General features: G+C 36.1%; 1 protein-coding gene across 2 annotated transcripts in view; it reads right to left on the reverse strand.

Moving 5' to 3' along the window:
* LOC123682021 overlaps window positions 1-24,163 on the reverse strand; it is a 594,083-nt gene that overhangs the window by 220,579 nt on the left and 349,341 nt on the right. Inside the window, exon 1 of one of the 2 annotated variants that reach the window (XM_045620398.1) lies at window positions 5,773-6,177. The exons of the other annotated variant lie outside the window; for it this stretch is intronic. Within the exon in view, the coding sequence (XP_045476354.1) occupies window positions 5,773-5,829 (57 nt within the window). The 5' untranslated portion in view covers window positions 5,830-6,177. Of the gene's footprint in view, window positions 1-5,772; window positions 6,178-24,163 lie in introns of those variants that run through there. 2 annotated transcript variants of the gene reach the window in all.

Below are 24,163 nucleotides of genomic sequence, written 5' to 3' on the forward strand. Positions count from 1 at the left end.
AAGGCAAATAGACTTATCGAGTTCGTTCTATTCAAATACGTTCGATGAGCTGCTCTTGTGTACACAAGGATGACAAGAGACTACCAGTTTTCAAACGAACAACCATATCTCATGAGGCATTATGATTCGAGTTGACATTGCCTAACGAGGTGTTAGGAGGATTAAGGAGGGTCAGGATGTTTGTTCAGAGAGTATTGGAGGAAAGATCCCGCGAGAAAATTGCCGGTATCCTTTGGGATTTTGCAATTTGCGAAATTCTTGGGAAAACTACGAAGTTGCAAATACGATTTCTGATGTTTGCACTTTACATATCATCATTGACAGATAATATAGATGATCTACAAATCTACACCCATACTCCATTGAAGATTTCTTCTAAAGTGTAAAACTCTTAAAAGATGATCTTTCTATAGAAAATCTTTTGACGCTATATGCATTGGAGTCATTAGTCATATCATATCATACCTTAACATAGATAAAGAGAGTTTACGCAATTTTTACATGACACCAACCATGGTTAGAGTACGTTGTCGGATTGTGATATATTTTCAAATCCACAATTTTACTATATCGTTATGAATGTATCGAGGAATGTATATTATATTGAATGAAATATATTCATTTGAGTGATTCCCGATTAAATATGCAAAATTGAATGTTTGAAACCAATATTTTTCCTAATTGTCGAATTGATAATGAGCAGAATATTTATTATTTTTTGTATCTACCTGCTGAAATCCAAGGTTTAGCAACTTTTGCTCTCCTAGTGTCATCAGTTGTTTCACGTCGTTTGACGCGCTTGAAGTTTGTTTTCTGAATTTCTGATATATTTTTTTATTCATTTCAATATTTTTAAAGTTAATATGAATATTGGTTCACCATGGGACATAAGAAGTGCGTTCTTTGTGGGGAAACTGGCGAATTGAGTGAAATGTCGTATCCTCGGTCGTATCACTGATATGTTTTCAATTCCGCGCGCTTCATTTCAAATTTGATAGTTCATGTTGGGGACAAAATTTGCTAACTAAAAATGACATGCTTTCCCTATCTACGTTTATTACTCTGAGATTAATACCGTTCAAATTAAAAAATGTTTAATAATAACGATTTCCCTGATAAATCAAGTATTGCAGTGGCCAAATGACATTATCACACAACCTCTGTAAAAATTCAATGAAAACAACGATTCCAATTCACCTTTATGCATGAACTTGCAAACCGATGAAAACGTTACCAATTGAAAATGTTCATTTTCCACGCGTAACGTGCAACATAGATTCATAATAACGTATGAAATTCAATAGGAAAATATGCAGCACCGTCCAATTTGATTGCTAGAGATAATATGATAATAGGTTTTGCTTCTCGTTCACTAATAGATTCCATACATTGAGTAAATATAATCAAAATCGAAATTGTGTTTCAACCTTGCCGATAGGTTATGTTGACAGTTTATTATTTGTTATTGGTATCACTTCCAGGACATTTTGTCCGTTTTCGTTCGATTGTATAACGGCCGAGATAACGGCCTAATAGAAAATTTATGTACATACATTTTGTACCATGTAATTTTCGAAATAATTGTATTTAATACCTACTAATAGGTTTTTTGATTATATGTCAATAAGCTAGACATTTTATTCTGCAAGTATACAGAGTTTTTTAATTCACTATGCGTAATGCACTATGTGCATTTTTGGTCGAATGGTTTATGAGAACAGAAATATAGAGGGAGTATACGCAATCTTCACGTTGTCGGATTGTGATATATTTTCAAATTCACAATTTTACTATATCGTTATGAATCTATATTATATTGAATGAAATATATTTTTTTGAGTGATTCCCAATTAAATATGCAAATTTGACTATTTGAAATCCGATATTATTCCTAACTGTCGAATTTATATTACGCAGAATATTTATTATTTTCTGTATCTACCTGATGAAATCCAAGGTGTGGCAACTTTTGCTCTCCTAGTGTCATCGGTTGTTTCACGTCGTTTGGCGCCCTTGAAGTTTGTTTTCTGAATTTCTGTTATATTTAGGTATTTATTTCAATATATTTTGAGTTAATATGGAACATTGACTCACTATGGGACATAAGAAGAGCGTTCTTTGTGGAGAAACTTGCGAATTGTGTTAAATATCGTAACTCTTATATGTTTTCATTTCCACGCGCTTCATGTCAAATTTGAAAGTTCATGTTGGGGACAAAATTTGCTTACTGAAAATGACATATTCTCCCTCTATTCATGTTCTTTACTCTGAGTATCGCACTAACATTGAAGGTTTTATAGTTTCATCATCGAAAAAATATGTTATATATTCATTGGCTGTCATCTGATGAAGAATAGGATGCTATTCAATGATTGATGACCAGTTGAATCGAAACGTCAATGGGAGATCCTCACAAAGATTGCTAGATATTGATACGTCATGTCAAGAACACAAAAGTTATTGAATGAAATCCTTTTTCAATAGAAACGTCACTCAAAGACTAGCAATCACAACGAGTATTGTGGATGAAGATCGTTCGACTCAAAAAAAAAAAAACAATCAAATACAGTGCGTGAATTTGAATTTCTTACACGTAAAACCAACACGATTGTCAAAAGGATTTTTTTCCTCACAGCAAAAAGCAGGGGGGGCAAGTCAGTGCGATCGTAATTTTTTCAAATTTACGATGGCGTTTGTGTCTAATTTAAATTTTTCAGTTTAAAGCAAAGAAACGAGATGTAATCTGCGTCCCTTCCTTTTTTCGACCAGAGTACAGTGTTGCCAGGAGAGATCGCAGCGAGATAATTAAGATATAATATGGAGGGGAATGGTGTGGAGGTAAAACTGTTGGGAATTAGGACATAACCTAATAGGCAGGAAGGGGTTACGGACATGTATGTGTACAATTTAATTTCAACTCGGTCTTTTTACAGCACATGAGTTACGCATGGTTGGAATTTACGGTAATCGCTGTGTATAAATTATAGTCGTTATTTTCCGCACTATTCACAATTATAATTTTTTATTTGAGTTTTATCACTTTTTCCTATGATTCCATGTACCACCACAAAAAATATTTCACAATAATTATTATGGTGTTTTATTTCCTTTTTTGCCACTAAATCACCAATTTGCATGAAATAAATAATAAAAACACGGAAAGTATCACACGTAGGTTCATTACTACTGCGTTTATTTATTTTTTATTTTTAAATTTCTATGGATGTAAGAATATTCCCTCATTTCCAATTTCATGATGAAGAATGTTTGAGAAAATCAAAAATTAGAAGCATTCAATTAATTTCAAATACGAAACTGCTTCACAAGAGATATATGTGATTTCAAATAACAATTATGAAAATAATTCACAAGATGAAAAGAGAGTATTCATTTCGTATGTATCCGAGTATGTATCTAATGAAGACAGAATAACTAATAATCATACAAATTCACACCAATGCAATATCCTGTTGTATCAAATTTAAAAAAAGAAAAAGAATCTAGTTCAGCATCATGCTTTTTTGACAAGACAGCTTCAAAATCTCGTTCGAAATAGAAACATTCTCGGAAACATTGTAAATTTAACAAACAAAAAACACAGATAAGTCTATTTTATTACTATCCTAAATTTTATTACTTACTAACTAATGAAATGAAGGAAAAATTCAATTTGAGAAGTGAGACACATAAAAACAAAGTTAATTTTAGAGCCGTTTTATAGGACAAATATTGATTTCTTTCTTTTGGATATTGGATATAGAGAAAAAGAAGGTGAAATTTCAGGGAGAATTTCATCTCTTAGTTCTTCAGGAGTGAGTGTTTTAAAAGCTTGATCGGGCTGCATATTACTGTCAAATTATTGTAGAATGAATTGAATTGAATTCAAAGGATGCACAAAATTTCGGTGAAAATCATTTCACTCAAATCGGACACAGAGTATTCTTCATCGTGATGATGAATGTTTAATAAATATTTTTAATTTTTCATCAGTATTTCCTTGTTTTCCCTATTTCTTTAGAATCACCTGTCACGTTTAAGACCGTATCTCAGCTATAAGATCGAAAGTAGAACGAATAATATATGTTGATCTCCTGAAGAGGATGATTCCACATTTTTTGTCTCCTCCCCGATCTATTTTGAATAATTCATGATTCAGATTGAAATCTACATCCAACCCTGAAACGTCTGATGGAAATTTCTACACTGATATCCAGGGACTTTAATCTAGTCCTTCCACCGAATAAAAATGCTGGAATCTTTGAGGAAGACCACCGAATCAAGATAAAATTTTAAGATTAGTTCAGCGTACCAGTTTAGAATCTTGAATTCATTCAGGGCTAGGAAGTGGACAATGAATGAAAAGCGAATTCTCATTTGAATTTTAAAATTCCATAGTGAACTGAAATATCCGTTTTACGTATCTAAAACATAAATTCTGAGCAGCATAAACTATGATAATACGATACGAATACCCATGTTATTATCATTTTTACCATCGTAAATTTCCATGAAAATATGAAGTTGTAATATATAATATTTATATTTAATTGAACGTATAGTCGTCCGGAGTTTTATGGGGTCGTTCGATATTTTCATCTTTTATTATTTTTCCAGATATGAATTACGAAATTAAAAATTTACGATAGACATAATTTTCGGATTGACTGGCAGGAATCTCTGGCAAACCTCTCCCCTAGATGTAAATCGATACTTTTCACAGATACCTAACCGGAGATAAGAAGAAATTATGGGGTCGAAAGAACAAATTGACAGGTTCGTTCAAACGAATTCGGGAGATAAGATCTTTTCTTCACTTCTGAGTTGGGCAAATCTACAGGAGAACCGAAAAGATGAAACCAATCTACGGAAATTGGACAGGCAAAAGGATTTCGGTTCGAAATAATCTTCATGATTTTAGATTGAATTTTTTTGAGTGGTGAATTGAATTTATTTGTCTCTTATTTGCCAATTATTGATGATTGATGATAAACTTCACTTTCAAAATTTTTTTATGGTAAAGCAAAACAACAATAGTTTGGCATACCTATTTTCTACGTCTGAATAGAAATTCATCAATCAAACCAAGAAAAATTAAACAGATTTCAATTGGAATGAAAATACCGAATGGACTAGAAGAAGGTGGTTGTAAGTTGTTTTGTCTCATGAAAAAAACTTGTGAAAACGTAAGTTTAACATTGTTCATCCAAAATTCATATACTTCAATTTCCACTTTTATTAAAAATGCGTTTATAATTTCTCTTTTCCCGAGTCTTGTCCTCTCATATCATTGTTGAGAAACTGTTATTTTTTTATACATTGTTATTGATTTGAAAAATGCCTTGTGCCATATAGTGTAGTAGATAGATCTGATGGGCTAGATCGAGGGCTAGATAGATCTACTGACTATGCAAATCTACCAAGAATGTAGATCTGCTAGCTTATAAGTTTTTGTGAAACTACTGCGATAATACTGATTTTGTTGAACTGGATTTTAATAGAAATACGTTCAGAAGATATTTCCTTGTGTGAATCAGTTTTTTATTACCTATTTGTCCATGAAAGAGATTGGATAGTAATTAGTACCTTAGTTCTCTGTAGTTGTTAATGTCAACAACGCTATGTTCGATATATTAGAACTAGTTTGGTTTATTGGGTAGAAAATATAGAATAAAATTAATTGAAAAATAATTTTGCAATTCAATGTTTCCACCAAATTCATTCATCATATCAGCAGTGTTTGATTGTTCCCCGATATAAAAAATAAATCATCACCTTCTTTCCATCCCTGAACTTGACAGATCCTTCGATAACACAACTGTTGTCCACCATTATGAAAAAATAGTCGAATCCACTGGACTAAAATATAAACCACACAAAAATTCCAAAACGATCGAAAGTAAAGCACAATAATATTCACATATACATATCACATCGTCAATCAATCTTTAACCCTGAAGATGACAATTCGTTAGTAGCGAAACGTTGCGGGCACACTAGATCGTAATATCCCGGTGATAATCCACTGTGAACACGGGACGAGGTCGAGTAACTTTTCCGAGCTGTAGGAGCGCACCCGGTTTGAACGAGAGCCGGAAGTTACGTGGTTTTTCGCGTTTTCCGGGAACGTGGCATAGTCACTACCTCTCGACTCGATGCCCGGAACGCGACTGACGAAGCTTTCCTCTGGATTCGCCGTCCCCTGCCATCTATTACCTTCTAGACCCGGTTCTACAGACCGAGTACGTATGAACTCGATCTTCGACGGACGACGTTTTTCTTCTAGAGCCATATCTAGGCTAGGGATTCACGGCTTGGCTTGATTTTCAAGCTACTTGAGCTTGATTTGATTTAAAGTAAAGAAAAAATCAAGTAGTATATACTCTTACTTACAATAAACTTTACTTAACTTTCGATATAAAAATTCTACTGCAATATGCATGTAACCATTATGTGGAACTAGATTGTGCAACCCTCAAATGATATTCCGACCAATGAAGTAGAAAATCCCATCATGATATAGGTATAACAGAGATTGCCTATGTATCGATGAATTTCGTTTTAAATGTTTTAAATGACGATGATGAATGATTTGATATGATGGTGTACCGTTTTACCTCTTTCTGCAGGATAGGAGATTTCAGGAGGTGCATTTGATCTGTAATGGGAGGCAAGATGGCTAATCGGCATTGCAGAACAATTTTAAACCTCCGAGAGCTTTACCAAAAAAGAACCTTTCATAGTCCAAGCCCACAGTACGATGTTTTGTCGCATCTATGTATAGACATCATTAAACCTTATTGTTTTGTAAATTGAGAATTAATCTCCAAAAGGGTCTGAAATTTCAGAAAAGAACATGAACATACAACATCTGGTTTCATCGAGATGTTGTTAAACACACAAAAGAAGATTTAAAGAAGTATGGTTTTCCTCAGCAATTCATTAGGTAACAATATTCATTAGGTTATAAAGTATACATTATAGTAGGTACATATATTATACTCGTATTGATGCAGCATCTAATGTTGATTGTCATTAAATTGATGGTTTGACCTGTCACTTCAAAGTATATCATGGTCAGTGGTCCAAATGAGTTGAATTGCAAAAAAAAGTTCAGACCACCCAACCAGGAAATGATACGTTTATAAAAGTTGGATAACCATTAATATTTTGTCGAAAATAACTATTGAAATTAGTAAAACAGTAACAAGTTCTGGATGCATAGCTTTTTCGAAAATTATAACGATGAAAATGGAGCTATCGCAGAAAATGATCTTGAATACTGCTCAAGGATCCAATTGTAGACGTTGTTGAATTTAGCAATGAGTAACTCGTATATGCCAATTCCTTTACTTCACCTACTCATGACACCACATAATCAACGTCACGAATGCTTAAATAATGCCTGATACCCCCTTCATTTACAACTCCTTTGGGATCACAAGTACATACCCAGACCTCATCCTCTCGATGCGTGCTCTGAACGAACAGAATGAATTTCCATCCTCGTATACTTATTCCACGTAAAACTCGAACCAGGTTCAATTGAAATACTACCAACGAGTCTGTTGCACGGGCTAGTATGTCACTCAATTTCCACTCTGGCAAATTACCAACCGCCAACAATAGCGCAAATATGCACCTACAAACCGGGCAGGTAGGATTGCCTGGAATCTGGCCGCTGTCGACCTCTTTTCCAATGCCGGCCAGAAAATCCGCTGGGAACGTATTTCAGGAGTCTGGAAATGATCTTCGGTCTGCCGCCCTATTTTTTCCGCGAGGATCTGAGCATACGTTTCATCTACAACAGCGGTAGACATCTTCAGATTCCTCTATTTCGTTGATTGTATTGGTCTACAATTTTGCTTCCACCGTTTTGCAATAGATAGCTGTAGCGGTAAGTGGTAATCGAAATATAAAGATCGTAGATGTCATACAATAAGCTTAAGTATTCGTTAACATAACGCCATCGAATTATTATTTGTATCTGCATCATAAAGTTATTCTCGATCAAACATGTCAGCTTACGGGCCAAATTCTTGTCATTCAAGAGAGGTTTTGGTTTTCTTCTTTGATATAAAGAAATCTGTGGCTGAGGACCATCCAATGCTCTCAAATAACTATGGTGAGGCAACTTTTAGTGAAAAAACGTGCTGGGAGTGGTTTCAACTATTCAAGAACGGTGATTTTGACGTCAAAGACTAGCATGGCAGTGGAAGAGAGAAGGTTTTCGAGGATGTAGAATTGGAGGCATTACTTGATCAAGACTCGTGTCAAACACAACAAAAATTGGCAGGATCATTGGGAGTGATGCAACAAGCCATTTCAAAACGCCTGAAAGTCATGGAAATGATTCAGAAACAAGGAAATTGGGTGCCAAACGAGTTGAAGCAGGGAGGTGTTTGAACGGCGTTTGTTTACTCTTTAACAGCTGCTTGCATGGCTAAGACGGAAGGGATTTCTCATCGCATTGAGACAGGAGACGAGAAAAGGGCACATTACGATAATCCCAAGCGCAGATAATCATGAGGATTTCCCGGCCATGCTTCCACGTCGACGGCCAAACCGAATATTCGTGGTTCCAAGGTCATGCTTAACATTTGCTGGGACCAGATCGGCGCAGTGTATTATGAGTTGTTGGAACCGACTGAATCAATCACTGGAGATCGTTATCGAACGCAATTAATGCGTTTCAGCCGAGCATTGAAAGACAAACGGCCGCAATTTTGTTCTTGATGGACATCTTGCTTTCTGTTTGACGTTCCTCCTCGGAGTTTCTTCGACCTCCAAAAAAATTTCAACGGCACTTGGCCCCTTTTTTTTTCTTGTTCTCCCGTCTGACGAAGCCCTTGAATCACGCCACCCAAGCAATAATCCTTCAGGACACACTCATTACAAGCGAACAAGAATAACGAGCTGCTGCGATTCAGACGTCTCAGCTTCTTCAACACCGAGGATCGATAAGTCTCCTCAGTCGTGTTCCCGATGTATTTTCCGTTTAATCTTCATTCATCTGGCAGGCGTTCATCTCTTCTATACAATGACGGCAGTATCCGACAAGCCTAAACTATAAACCCAAGCTTTTCATTAGTAGAAAGCTTGTACCTTTTTGAAGTGGTTTTTCATAAGGCCATTTTCGTGAATCAAGTTTAAATAGTTTCAATTAATTACACGACATTCAGACAATTTTTCAATTCTGGAAAAAGTACCTACCCGAGCGGGACTCGAACCCGCAACCTCCGAATTACTAGTTCGATGTTGAATGCCGTGAAATGAATTTGATATGTTAATACACAGACGTTAAACCATTATATTTACTTATATTTAAATAGTTTGATGAAGCCTCTAGTATGACTACATTTCCTTCTTGAATATTGACAATATCGAAGGTAATCCTTCAGTATTATTTGGTTTTTTCTACAGTGTAGTGCGCAGGTCACTCAATAGAAAACTACTCATTGTCCACTCACTCATCTACAACTTTCTTGACCTTTTCAAGATCATGCTTAATAACACCGTACTACAGAGTATTGGCGATAAGCAATTTACTGAATGAGAGAACCTGCTCCACGTAATCTGATAAAACGCAGCCTCTGACGAATTCACTCCCAAAGAAGAACACAAAAACAAATGAATTGCAACCGGAATTGACTTGAACTTTCCAGAAATAAACCGGATAATTTCGATTTTAATAGGAAGTGAAACATCGAATTTTCCATGGGTATTATATTATTATGAATGAAATTTTAATCAGTTACAACTTTTATTCAGTTGAAAAGTTCGGCCTCGTCATAAAAACACTTTCTTGGTGTTGAATTATTCCGAAATGTTATTAGCAGCCACCATACAGTAATAAACATAGATAGGAAAGTATACAAATTTTTTACATATCTCCAATATGGTAAGATTACGTTGTCGGATTGTGATATATTTTCAAATTCACAATTTCACTATATCGTTATGAATGTATAGTATATAGAATGAAATATATTTATTTGAGTGATTCCCGATTAAATATGCAAATTTAAATATTCGGAATCCGATATTTTTCCTAATTGCCGAATTTATAATAAGAGGAATATTCAATATTTTCTGTATCTACCTGCTGAAATCCAAGGTTTGACAATTTTTGCTTTCCTAGTGTCATCGGTTTTTTCACGTCGTTTGGCGCGCTTGAAGTTTATTTTCTGAATTTCTGATGTATTTAGGTATTTATTTCAATATATTTTGAGTTGATATGAAACGATGATTCACTATGAGACATAAGAAGTGCGTTCTTCGTGGAGAAACTCGCGAATTGAGTGAAATATCGTATCACTGATGTTTTCATTTCCGCGCGCTTCATGTCAAATTTGATAGTTCATGTTCATGTTGGGGACAAAATTTGCTTACTGAAAATGACATAGGCTCCCTCTATCTATGTTTATTACTTTGAGGCAGCGACGCAAGCGGTATTTTCTCGACATAACCTAAAACGTCAACATTTATTGCGCTCTATCAGTGAACTTTAACGCAAAAGAACAATCGCCTCATTATGCATAAATGGACGAATAGGTCGTGAGGTGCGCATCGTCATTGCATTTGAAATTGATATTTCAGATGGTCCTCAAACGATAATCCCAGCCTGACTGATTTTTTCGCATCGTCGTAGCCTACTTCTGCGTTAAAACAATGGATGAATCAGTGCATAAGTGACTCCAGGCTTTATTTTCTACGATACCTATCTTCTCTTCGGTTAATTTCTCCTTTAGTGCGCAATTCTAGATTCGAAACAACGCTTTACGTTCTCGTTTAGCGGTGGAGTTTCCTGATATCGCAAAGATAAGAATGGTAATTGCGGGGATATCTTCACACCTTCAGGAGCTTTACATGGGTCAGGGATAGTTGAATGCTAATCGGTGGATTAGTGGAGAAAACAGGATTTAATTGAAAAAAATACTACGTTCTTTGAGGAAGGTTAGGACTTGAACAATAGAAATGTTCCACATAATTGATGTTGAGAAATAACAGGGTATTCTTATCGTCAGCTGATAAATTATGGAAGAATAATATATATCTTATAGAAAATGGTTAAAGTACAAATAAAATTTGACCACCATACCATTTTTGATGGTTTATATGGATGGTTTTCCAATAGGAAAGACGTTATTTGAAATAATCGCAATATTTGTTGACATTTCTTATGTCATTCGTGTTCAGTAGGTAATGAAATTTGTTCATGGAAAGATACACGCTTCAATAGCGTTTCTGAGAGAAATTTAGGAAGAATTCAGGGAAATTTGTCTCGTCGATCAACTGAATAGTGTCGTCCATAAATTCTTTTTGAATTTCCCTCAGTTTTCCCAGTCGAACACTGATTTTGTTGGAATTATTCAGCAATAATTTCTAAACGTTGTTGAAGCGTGTATTTACTGGACACAAATAGGGATTCATCAAGCCAAGTAGCTTGACATTTTAACCAACTACTTGACTTGAAAATCAAGCTCGTGAAAAATTACATACTTGAGCTTGACTTGACATGATTTTAGATATTTATTGCTTGACTTGATATCAAGCTACTTGATATTACTTGAGCTTGATATGCACGCGTCGCACGGCATATGTTTCTACAATCTCGTGCGCGCTTAGACAAAATAAGGGGATTCTTCGAGCGCCGAGAGACTGAAGTATTCGCAAGTGTGCCTTTATTAGTAGTTGGTATTGGTAGATTTCGGTAGTTTCCGAAATATCTTTCCAAAATGGCCAAGGATTTTATATCAACGCTAGCATCTTCAGTTCCAGTTGTAGGAGAATTTTCCTGAGCTGCTCTTACAGTTGCTAAAACCCGCAATAGGTTAAGCGACAAATCTGAGATGCCTCATGTGTCTTAGATCCTGAATGGAAAATTATGAAATCAAACAAAGCCTGGAGGTCTCAATATTTAGAAGAACTATTTAGTTAATTTTTTTTTAAATTGTTATGATTTATAGTGATTCAAATTATGTTTCTATTTAAAAAAAAATGATATCTTCGGAATTCTCATACAATAAGTTTTATGAATAAAAGTGTTTTTTGCAAGGTTCCTTCTTATTTCATCATTTTTTATTGACACTACACAATATAACTGCTGAAAATCAAGTAGTGATATGATTCAACCTGTGATTGAAAAATTACTACTCGACTTACAATCAAGTCAAGCTCAAGCCAAGTAGCTTGAATAACAAGCCAAGCCTTGAATCCATAGACACAAATTATGTAGGAAATGTCCAAAAATATTACAATGTTTACATTATAACCTCGTTTGAATTGAATTATTACTATTGGGAAATCCTGTACTGAGTGACAATATTATAAGCTGACGCTAATGAAGTTGACAGTTTTTTACGTTCGCGAAAAACGATAAGGTATTCAAAATATAATCCTCAAGTAATCTCAGCTGGTCAAATCTAGTTACACCTAATTCAGTCTGAGTAAAGTCCAAAATTTCCCTAGAAACATCCGTCAACGATCATCGTTTATGAATAGGGCAAAGGGTCTTCAGATCCTCCTTGTTTAACTTCTATGAATTGGGTCGTTTTGGTGTTAACAGGATGCGAACGCACAGCTGTGTAATCACCATGACACCTCTTATCTCAAGTTGAGTTCGCACAGCAAACAGAAGATTGAAATGTATTTATGCGATCTTTTTATTTTTGCCGACTATCATCGTGTGTGCAAATATTTGACCACGCTTGCAAAGTCCCTATCTTCTCATGTGTTGCATCGAAATGCATTTCGAAGTATGTCAATCTATCCATTCAACATTCGACAGAAATTCGCAAGTTTTCAATGAAAAGTCTGAGATTATTCAACTGAAAAATTTGTTGAGAACCACTGCTTTGATGTAAAGAGTTTTTCAGCGTTCGCCGTTCTGCAACCTTCGATAATATTAGGTGTACTACTTTGCTTTGTCAGCTTACGAGGCAAATTCTCGTCATTTGCGGGAGGTTTCAATTTTCTGCTTCAATAAAAAGAAATCTGCGGCTGGGGCTCATCGAATGCTCCCTTTTTTTTTTTTTTTTTTTATACGCATCTCTCGGGAAAAGACTGAGCTTATAACGCCCTTTCAAGCGCCCCGAGATGAATTTAGAAGAAATCGGTTCGTGCGTGTCTTAAACTGCTGTAAGTTGTAACCAAGGGGGAATACATCTTGAGGTAGGGTATTCCATAGCCTTGCAGTTCGGTAAAGAAAAGCCTTCTGATACACGGATGTCCTAGCTGTAGAAAGATGCACGACAAACTGGTGACTATTATCGGCTAGCCTTGTTCGTCGATCAAATTGAGCCCCTGGTGGAATCATGGAGGCAATGGCAGCAGAACACCTTCCGTGGTAGTATATGTAAAAAAGGCATAAGTCTCCAACCTTCCTACGGTGATCGAGACTATGAAGGTTGGCAGTTAACGTTGGATTGTCTATTAGGCCCACAGCTCTTTTTTGAATGGAATCAAGTAGGAGTAACGAGTGCTTAGGAGCTGAACCCCAAGCATGAGAGCAATATTCCATAGCTGGACGCACTTGAGCCTTATAAAGTAATAAAAGCTGCTTTGGAGTGAACAATTTCCTCGCACAAAATAGATGTTGAAATACCCATGTTGAGGCCACTATTAGTGATAGAACGTGCCGAGAGTGGTTTCAACGCCTCAAGAACAGTGATTTTGACGTCGAATACCAGCATAGCTTGGAAGAGAGAAGTTTTTCGAAGATACAGAATTGGCAGCATTACTTGATCAAGACTCGTGTCAAACGCAACAAGAATTGGCAAGATCATTGGGAGTGACGCTACAAGCCATTTCAAAACGCCTGAAGGTCATGGAAATGATTCAGAAACAAGAAATTCGTTGCCTCATGAGTTGAAGCCGAGAGATGGTGAACGGCGTTTGTTTGCTTGTAAACAGCTGCTTGCAAGGCAAAGACTGAAGGAATTTCTCCATCGCATTGTAACTGGAGACGAATAATGGGTTCATTACGATAATACCAAGCGCAGAAAATCATGGGAATATCCCGGCCATGCTTCCACGTCGACAACCAAACCGAATATTCACGGTTCCAAGGTGATGCCCAGTATTTTGGGACCAGTATTTGCTGACTATAAATTTGGCTCTAAGGTATATTCTCCATGCATTATATTTACAAAGGTGAATCCATCAAAAGTGAATATAAATAATGTTATTGTACATATTTAGTGGCTAAGTCTTTCACCAATACAATGCTCGTTGTCACAAATTGATGATAACCGTGGTCACCTTGAACAAAACAACAAACTGATACATCATAGCATTTTTTTTCCATCAAAATGAGGAATTTTATTTCTAAGATTCTCCTGAAATTCAGCAGGAATATTCGAGTGATTCACGTATAAAATCTAAATTTCAACCAAGTCATATCTGTTGTAACGAAAATATTGGAATCGCAATTTTCAAAATTTTAGTTTAAATTTCAAGTTTTTAGGTTATTCTGTTCGAGGTTTATCGTCCTTAGGTTATCGTTATGGCATAATTGAATTTGGCCACTGATGAAAAATCAAAATTCGGAAAATACAGAGATCGTGACTAAGAGATACCTATAGGTACCTAATGCTCTGTTTGGAGTAAGAGAGACCGATAAAATTATTTTTCTCACCTTCAGTTCCCATGAAGAACGACATAACTCATTGGGTGTCCAACAAATGTTATTGAAAGTGCTACCTATATTGAAAAGGCATACAAACTACGTCACAATTACAGTAGTTAACTTCCAACGCTAAGTGATAATGAAATAGATCGAACACATTAACACTTCGTTATCTTCATCATCACAAATCTACGATGATACAAACACCATCTAATGATATAGCCACCAAGGTAGCCATAGAATTATTACCCTGTTTGGATGTTGCTATAACTGTTATTTGGACATTTATGAATTGATGGCAAACATGAACAGTTCAAGGAGGTTATAATCTATTCATATTTCGTTGATCAATTTTTTAAATGCCCCCCAGAATTTTAAGTCTTCTAGGCATATTTTTATGATAAGCTTCATAACACATACCCAGTCTGAACTTCTCGATCAAAGCATAATTTCATGGGAAACAAGATTAAAAATAAATAAATAATAATCTTAATCTCGTACACCATGCCATATTCTGCGCTACCAACTTCTAGGTCGACAATAATTCAGCACATTACGATCCATAAATTCAAATCAAGGGGATCGAAAAATTCAAAAACAAGACTACCAAACAGCAATAAGAACAAGTTCTATGGCACTGTAACTGTATGAGCGCTCCTGTTCAATTATTTTTATTGTAGGTAATTCATTAGATCGCAAATGGCTTTGACATGTTATTTTATGGTTTGTTTCGTAATAGAATGAATATATGAGTTCGAAATCTTGGGAGTGTGATATATTCGAAGATATTTTTGAAATAGACGAGGCTATTTGTGGATATCTCTCAATTTCTTTATGAGATGAAGGTCGTTATAATTAATTTTTGGTGCTAGTTATTTTTTCTGGTCTAATGGAGTGAAATATTGTTTCAGAAGTGGAATTTATTCCATATTGAAATTTTTTGAACATTCAGTCTTGTTTGATATGATGTTGGAAGGCTTTCATGACAGGATTGTTGAGAATTGTGGTTGGAAAATTCTTTAGTCGGGGTTTAGTCAGTTCTTCATCTGACCAGTACAGCCGTCTATTGCAAAACGGCGGAAGCAAAGTTGTACACTAATACAAGAACCAAAAAGTGTAGTACTGGACCAAACTGTCTTGTAACATTTTTATAAACTACCAGTGGTCCAAAAATGGGATTTCTATGCTGAATTTAAGATGAATATCTTGTGAAGGGAAACATTTGTTGGAAAGGCATTGAACACAACTTAAAAATTTGGTTGTGTTTGATGACTTTCCAACAAGTGTTTTGATAATTTGTTTCAGTAGTCGAGATGTGTTATTCGAATTCCCAATAAGTTGGAACAATCTGTGAGACAACGATAAGAGCAGTTCCTCTGATCGAATATCATCAACAGGGGTAATTCTGTCACCGACCTACCCCTATGACGATACGTCATCCCACTCAATTCACCAAAAATAAAGAACTATTGTCCGTCTGTCTATCCATCTATTCAAGCAGTACCGAGAACCATCGAAATGAATACACTTGACGAGTTGTTTATATTAATAACAGTCCTGGACAAAGTCTCTATTAGGACCACCTGTACGTTTCACATTGTTCTCTCCTCATTCCCTTTCATCAACTCGGTTCCTTTGAAAATAAACCCATCATTTCGATGTCTAGCCCCCACGCCCAAAACGTTTTTGAGCACAAATCGCTAGGAGAATCTGTAACTTTTCGACACCGTAGAATCTCACTAGGAACTGACAGATGTACACGAGTATTTTGCGTTGCGAACTGATTTAGGGGTGACAAAGATGGTGTCGATGATGGGGATAGATGGAGAAAGTATGTGTGAAAGTTTTGTTGGTGTTTTGGTGAAAATTAGTTTTATCGACTTCAATCCAGAGTTTCCAATTCAAACATAACTTCATGTTGATTTTAAATATGAGTTCTCTTAATTTACACTAGTTTATTATGCGAATAACAATTATTTCGCTATATATCCTAAACTTAGTGATGGAATATTCAAAATAAAGGGTTTTCCAATAAGATCATTCATTTTGAATAGCCCGCCATCCGGGCAGCTGTCACTTTTGGAGCTGTCATTTTTTGACACCTGACAAGTTACAACTACGCCCTTACTTAAAATGGAATGATACACGCTACAAAAATGGTGAAAATGTTGAAGCATCAGTCCTTTCTTCAGAAAAGGTATTGAAAAGTTAAGAAAGCGTTGGATTACATGTATTACTCTTGAAGGTGACTATGTTGCTGAATAAAATCGAATTTAAAAAAACTGTGTTTTTGAATATTAGATTGACTCAGTCTACACTTACTGCAAATTAATTTTAAATCGAGAATAGGGATTCATCAAGCCAAGTAGCTTGACATTTTAACCAACTACTTGACTTGAAAATCTAACTCGAGAAAAATTGCATACTTAAGCTTGACTTGACTTGATTTTAGATATTTATTGCTTGACTTGATATTATTGTTATCAAGCTAGTTGATATAACTTGAGCTTGAGCGTCGCACGGCATATATTTCTGCAATCTCGTGCGCACGTAGAATAAATAAGGGAATTCCTCGAGCGCCGAGAGACTGGAGCATTCGCCAGTGTGACTTCATTAGTAGTTTTCTCATATTTCTATGAAAGCATTCCAGAAATATCTTTCCAAACTTGGCCAAAATGTCCAAGGATTTTTTGTCAACGCCAGCATCTTCAGCTCCTGTTGAAAGACAATTTTCCAGAGCAGCATTTCTAGTTACAAAAACCCGCAATAGGTTAGGCGATAAATCTATAAGGTGCTTCATGTGTCTTAGATCCTGGATAGAAAATTATGAAATAAACAAAGCCTGAAGGTTTCTCAATATTTAGAAACTTTATTTTCTTATTATTTTTCATATTGTTATGATTTATAGTGATTCAATTTATGTTTCTATTTCAAAAGAGTTGATATATTCGGAATTCTTATAAAATAAGTTTTATGAATGAAAGTGTTTTTTGCAAGGTTCCTTCTCATTTCATCATTTTTCATTGACACTACAAAATAAAACTGCCTGAAATCAAGTAGCGATATGATTTAAATACTTGATAAATAAATACTTGACTCGAATTGAAATTGAATTTGATTATTTTTTTTTCTGGTGAAGCCAGGAATTATTGGGTGAAGTGTTACAATTGTGAAAGTATTGAATTTCATTGCATTGAACATAATATTTAATCTTCAAACATTTTTGATTTCCTGGCATCATCTCGCCAAGTCCATGATTTTATGTCATATCGATTTATTGATATATATAGTAATCGAAAAAAAAGAACGAACTCGTACAGCTATCACCGCAAATAATAAACAGAAATTCAATAAGGCCCCTTCAAAACGACTCGGGTCATTAGTCACGAAGAACTCCCGTTTATATCCCAATATTTCAAATCCCCCAAATTCTCAAGCCGAAATATCTCCGTTTGCAATTCTAAACGGCATACCAATAAAACCCCAATTCAACCTGGCAGAGGATAACGTCGAAGCTATAACGCAATCACACTAAAACGATTCCTTCAAATTCCAATTCAAGTACCTCGCCATTTCAAACTTCCGAGTTGTCGTTAAACCCGATATAGACTCGGCAGTAGCGTCTTCCTACAACCACATAAAATATAATCCGGTAGAGGAATCACATCTGCGAAAGCTTTAATCGTCTCCAAAAAAAAAAAAAAAATTCAGTCTTTCATTGGTAAAAATCCTTGAAACCAGAATCTTGTCCGAGGCTTAGGTCGAAAACACGCAATCCCGGCAACAATGGAGATGTCAATGGTAACGGGAGATCTTAGAGATGGCTTGTACACATGTATCGATATCGTTCCTATTCAGGGTGTCTGTGTCCTAAAGACCCAAAGAAGAGGATCAGCTGCCTTGACCGAAGCGAATCTTTCTGTTAATCTCCCCTAGGGCGTTTTATTGAATTTACAGTGACGGGAACAGAGAGTAGGGATGGCACGCTTCGAGGGTTTTACGTAAAAGTCGGTGGCAAAAATATACCTACAAGGTGATGTTGCAACAACCACTAACAATTCACATTGTTGTCCTACTAGGGTTCGAGGATTTTGAAGTGAGATATAGGCAACATGGTTGCAAGTGATAAAATATGGCAGCTCCTAATATTTATTATAGATTTCCACGCCATCTTAATGTATTGCATCTGGCCCTTTTTTTTGAGTCTGAATGATTGATGATAGCTGAAATATTCGACCATTTATTAACTATCAAAAAAAGTCAGCATATTTTGCCGATCGAAGACAATGAAAGTGTCTCTATAGTTTGAGATCAGTAGTTGAAGTTTCTTAACCTTGATTATGAGAAGACAAAGGTAATTTTTAATGGACAATGCTCAAATATGAGCTACATTTGAAACTCATCATCTTGTAAATGAAAAAAAAAACCGTTATAAGGGAAAAAACTTGAAACAAATAGGTATTCGTTGTAGGTCACTCCTCTAAGAAAACTTTAATTTTGACATCGAAGAAAGGCATGGCGGTGTAAGAGAGAAGTTTTTGATGCAGAATTGGAGGCATTACTTGATCAAGACTCGTGTTAAACGCCACAAAAATTGGCAGGATCTTTGGGAGTGACGCAACAAGCCATTTCTAAATTTCTGAAAGTCATGGAAATGATTGAAAAACAAGGAAATTGGGTGCCGTACGAGTTGAAGCCGAGTAATATTGAATTTGTTTGCTTGTGAACAGCTGGTTGCAAGGCAAAGACGGAATGGATTTCTGCATAGCATTTTGATTGGAGACGAGAAATGGGTTCATCATGATAATCCCAATAGCACAAAATCATGGGGATATCCCGGCTATGCTTCCACGTTGACGGTCAAACCGAATATTCACGGTTCTAAGGTCATGTTCAGTATTTGGTGGGACCAGCTCGGCGAAGTGTATTATGAGTTGTTGAAACCGATTGAGCCGATCGTTATCAAACGTAATTAATGCGTTTCGCCAAGCATTGAAAGACAAACGGCCGAAATACGAGAGACATGATAAAGTGATTTTACAGCATGATAATGCTCGACCCCATGTTGCGAAAGTGGTCGAGACATACTTGAAAACGTTGAAATGGAAAGTCCTACTCCACCCGCCGTATTCTCCAGAAGTTGCTCTCTCGGATTATCACTTGTTTCGATCAATGGCACATGGCCTGGCTGACTAGCACTTCCGGTCTTATGAAGAAGTAAAAAATTGGATCGATTTGTGGATCACTTCAAAAGATGACCAGTTTTTTCAACGCGTGATTCTTACGCTGCTTGAAAGATGAGAGAAAGTATTGACCAGCGATGGACAATACTTCGAATCATAAATGTACAACCACTTTTTTATAAAAAAGCCTCGAATTTCGGAAAAAACGACGGATGCAAAGTTGTACGCCTATGTAAGACTTTCATTTTGTATACTCAACAAGTGGTTGATAGTATTTACTACATCGTCCATTATCCAACGAATCTCTCATTTTTCTCTGTACCTCCAACCTGTACCTGTAACACATCGTATACAGTTCTAATGGTCTTCAAGGATCCTATTGGCGAATGAATGAACGAGATACACTCAATAACTCCCGATACCGCTTTACTAAATTTTTTTCAAACTCACGTCCTTCACGATCGCCAACCAGCGGTCACGAAACAACACAGAAAACTGGCACGATGTACAACATAAATCTTTCCCGCATAATCGACTTCCGCGCGCGGAAAAAGGTTATTTTGTAAAATTAACGCGATAGCCCCCACTATCAGAGCCCCTTTGATCCTATCGGCCGATGAGAAAAACAAACGCGCTACACCCTGCCCTGATTTATACACTAACACGTTGGTAAACACGTCATAATCCGAGTTTTTTCGCGATAACGCTGATTGGGGCAAGTGTACGCCGCTGTGTCACGCCATTGTTCGCAAAAAAGCCACCCCTGACGTTCCCGTTTCCGCAAACCATAAAAAAAAGTCGTAGATTTATGCGCAAGCTGTGCGACTAACGGACCTCCCTGTATCTAGTTTTTGTGTCTGATTAATGGGGGAGATCATCGAGCGACCTTAGCCGGCTTACTGCGGTGAGATGATCCCGCTTGTTCTTAGCGCAGTCGGCGGTGTTAATCGTAGAGAGTTAGTGCGTGAAGAGGAAAAAAAATGTGTAAAGAGCTGAACCTAGATTCTGGCTTTCTCGTTAAATAGAAACAAATTTGACCTTTCTGAATTTTTTTTTGGAATTCAATAATTGTTATTAAAACAAAATTAATTCTCACAACTACTTTAATATTAGCAACAATTATTCCGCCAATTCAATGGCTTCTTCGGGTTTATTTTAAATTTCAACTAATACAAAACTACACAGAGCTTGTAGACAAACTTTTATGGGTAACAAAATATGATGAGAGTACACTATCAGAAGTAAGTATAACTCCTTTGGTGTTTATGTAGCCTCTTCTTGAATGATCTTCCTGTTTGTCGAATGTATGTATACCTACCATTGCAAATCAACTTGTAGAGCCGAATTTATTTTCTTTCTCAGTTAAATCTTTCTCATTTTGAACTTTTCGTATAAAAAACTGATTCTTATATACTTGACATTTTTTGACATTGAGTAACGAATCTTTTTTGTCTAATTTTGAGCTTTTATAACGTATTTGATGAATCTTGAAGCAACACTGAATATGACATTCACAGTCTACGTTAAGAAGAAACACAGTTTGTGATATCACAATAATTTCTGAAGAAAATAATGGACATCAAAATCGAGGAGAACGGAAAATTGTGAATTATTAAGGTAATTGAATAGCACTGAAATAATCAACGCTGCATTCAGTTGGGAGTGACTGCATCAAAAAGATATCAATAGGACCCTTGTCCGATATCTATCTGATGCCCGATGTCCTTTATTATAGCCGCCATGTGTTCAGAACTGTTAATGTTAGTTTAACGCGAGAAACAGCCTGAAACCAATTATGTAATGTGTATAATATCGCATCAGGGATAATCATCTCCTATTGAGCAGTGCTTCTAGTTTCCTTGCGATGCTATTATGTGGTTGGATCTCGAATGTTCATCATTTGTCTCATTTTCCAGCTATTTTGGATAATACTTCGCTCTTTTCTACTCTACTTAGGGATTTCTCTGAAATTTTTTCAATGAACATGAGATGTGCTCAGTTTACTGCACCAACGTTGCTCTGGTTTGGTTTTGGTTTGGATCGGTCATTTGCCTGAAAGGATTCTTTCTCCAATATTCAGCAAGATCGATATCTTGCTATTGAGTCTATAGGAAGAAGATTGACAGTTGAGAAATGATAAGCCTGAATGCGATCTCAAGGAAAATGTAACTATGCCACGAGATGAATGTTTTACCCGTTTGAAACTTTTTTTCAGTCGACAGAAAATCTGTTATGAACATGGAATACACAAAATTCATTGTGGAAAGTTTATAGAATTGCAATTCAAAAAAACTGCAGCTTCAAATATAAGATTATGAGTTCTATATGCACATGGCTTGAACTCTTAGCCTGCACAAAATTCTAGGGACTAGTTTGAATATCCAAACCAGGATTCTTACCGACATAAAAGGCTGTTGGAACAAAGGATTATGAATCGAAGTCTTGGTCAAAGTCTCTGCTAACCAATTGTGTGTCAGACATTTTGGAGAAAACACCAATATCCAAAAACTATTTATATTTATGTTGGAGTTCAAAATTTCCTTCAACATGAACTCCACCCTGTATCACTTACATATGCAAACCTCATATCCAGGAAATCCCTTAATTACATCCACCTCAAGGTCACGAAGTCTTCCCGAATTTCGTTATTAATTCACTTAGCAGTCCCAGAGGATCGTTCCATGTTCCTAATGCCAGACGTACACGCACTCTTAACGCTCTATTAGTCCCAACTATATCCCCTAATATCGCCACGTCAAATTTCAGGAAATATTGCTATGCAGAATCCATAAGTTTCAGGGGGGACGGCCGTTCACCATAAATTCCCCATTTAATTAAATCTTCTGCGTCTGATACTCAACATTGGGAGTGAATCAAGAGTATGGATCCGACCCTCGTCTGTAATATCTAATGGCCTTATGTTCTTAATGACGGCCGGCCATGTGCTTATGGGTGGAAATGCTGGTTGTCACTGTAATGTAGCAGGATTGTTTACCTCAGGTCGTTTAGCTGATGGATCTTGTGTCGAAAACTGTTGGAGGGATGGATATCAGCATCTTTGAGTGTTGTTTCCAGTTAAGCCAATGGGAATTGAGTTTTGATTGTACAGGTTTAATCTGTCGACATGTAAGACTCAACAAATCTACGAAATACATTTCTCAGGACTGTCGACGTTTGTTAGCTTCATCGAGAGGCTAACCTACCATCGTTGAGACAATGTCTTCATAGAATCGCTCTCAAAACTGTAGAAAAGCAAAAAAATACACCAACATCCACTGCTATGAATCTTCCATCAAATACAAGCGTTCAAGACTTGTACTTCAAATCGAATCTTTAGAATACCTTACCGTGAGTTAACGGTGCAGACAATGAATATTTTCTAAAATTCTTTGGAAGGCATTCCTAATTCCAGAGATCAGCCCCTCTCAGATCGGGATAAAGGAGTATATGACGTTCCAAACAACAGGTTAGGTCGAATTCTTCAAACTGTTTGACTCTTTGTAAGGTAGTTCGTCCATGAGGATTCCCTCTACTTCAATCAAAAGGTCAGCAACTTTTTTCTAGTACATTTTGTATGAAAAATACTGTCATTTAGTTCGTTAACATTATTTTTTTTTATCAAATTATCTTGAGCGGGCTTCTTGAATGATCAATTTCCAACAAAATGTAGAACAAGAAATGTAGAAATAGTAAAATAAGAGTCGTTGAGTTTGAAATATCCTTCATACACTACATATTTGAGAAGATCTTCAAATAATATGTATTATACTTAAGAAGCAGTAAGAGGATATTGTAAAGACCTGGAATTAGAATTTTTTTTGTGATATGTTTATACGTCTTTTAAGTTTCATTTTCAGAGGGCCTGTGTTCAGTTCAGTAATGAATTTTGATTCCGTTGAAGATGGCAAAAGTAATTCTGACAAAAACATAAACAGCTAAGATCAAATACGTTGAATTTTTGGCTAGAAATTCGTTACTGTGATGCAAATTTTCTTTATTCACGAATCTGACTACATCTATGGTTTTTCGGCGCTTCAGGATATCACATTTCATATTCAAAGCAATATTTAATTAAAGGTTATTCGTATGATGGTTTTATCCACTTAAAAATCGGAAAGTACTTCTAAAAGGTTCGTCGATGGGTTGCTAAGTTGGTACAACTACTCTCTGAACACGCCTTCAGGCTTTACCTACCATTTATTTCGTTCACAATTTTTTTTTCATTAACTTATCCCAAGGGTACTTTTCGATTTTCACAAAGGGTAAAACCATTAGACGGAGAATCTTCCTTAAATATCGCTTTGGATATGGACTTTGGTATGCTGAAGTGCAGAAAGTAGAACCATAGATGTAG

The sequence above is a fragment of the Harmonia axyridis genome, chromosome 6 (genome assembly GCF_914767665.1).
Source record: "Harmonia axyridis chromosome 6, icHarAxyr1.1, whole genome shotgun sequence".
Taxonomy (NCBI): Eukaryota; Metazoa; Arthropoda; class Insecta; order Coleoptera; family Coccinellidae; genus Harmonia; species Harmonia axyridis.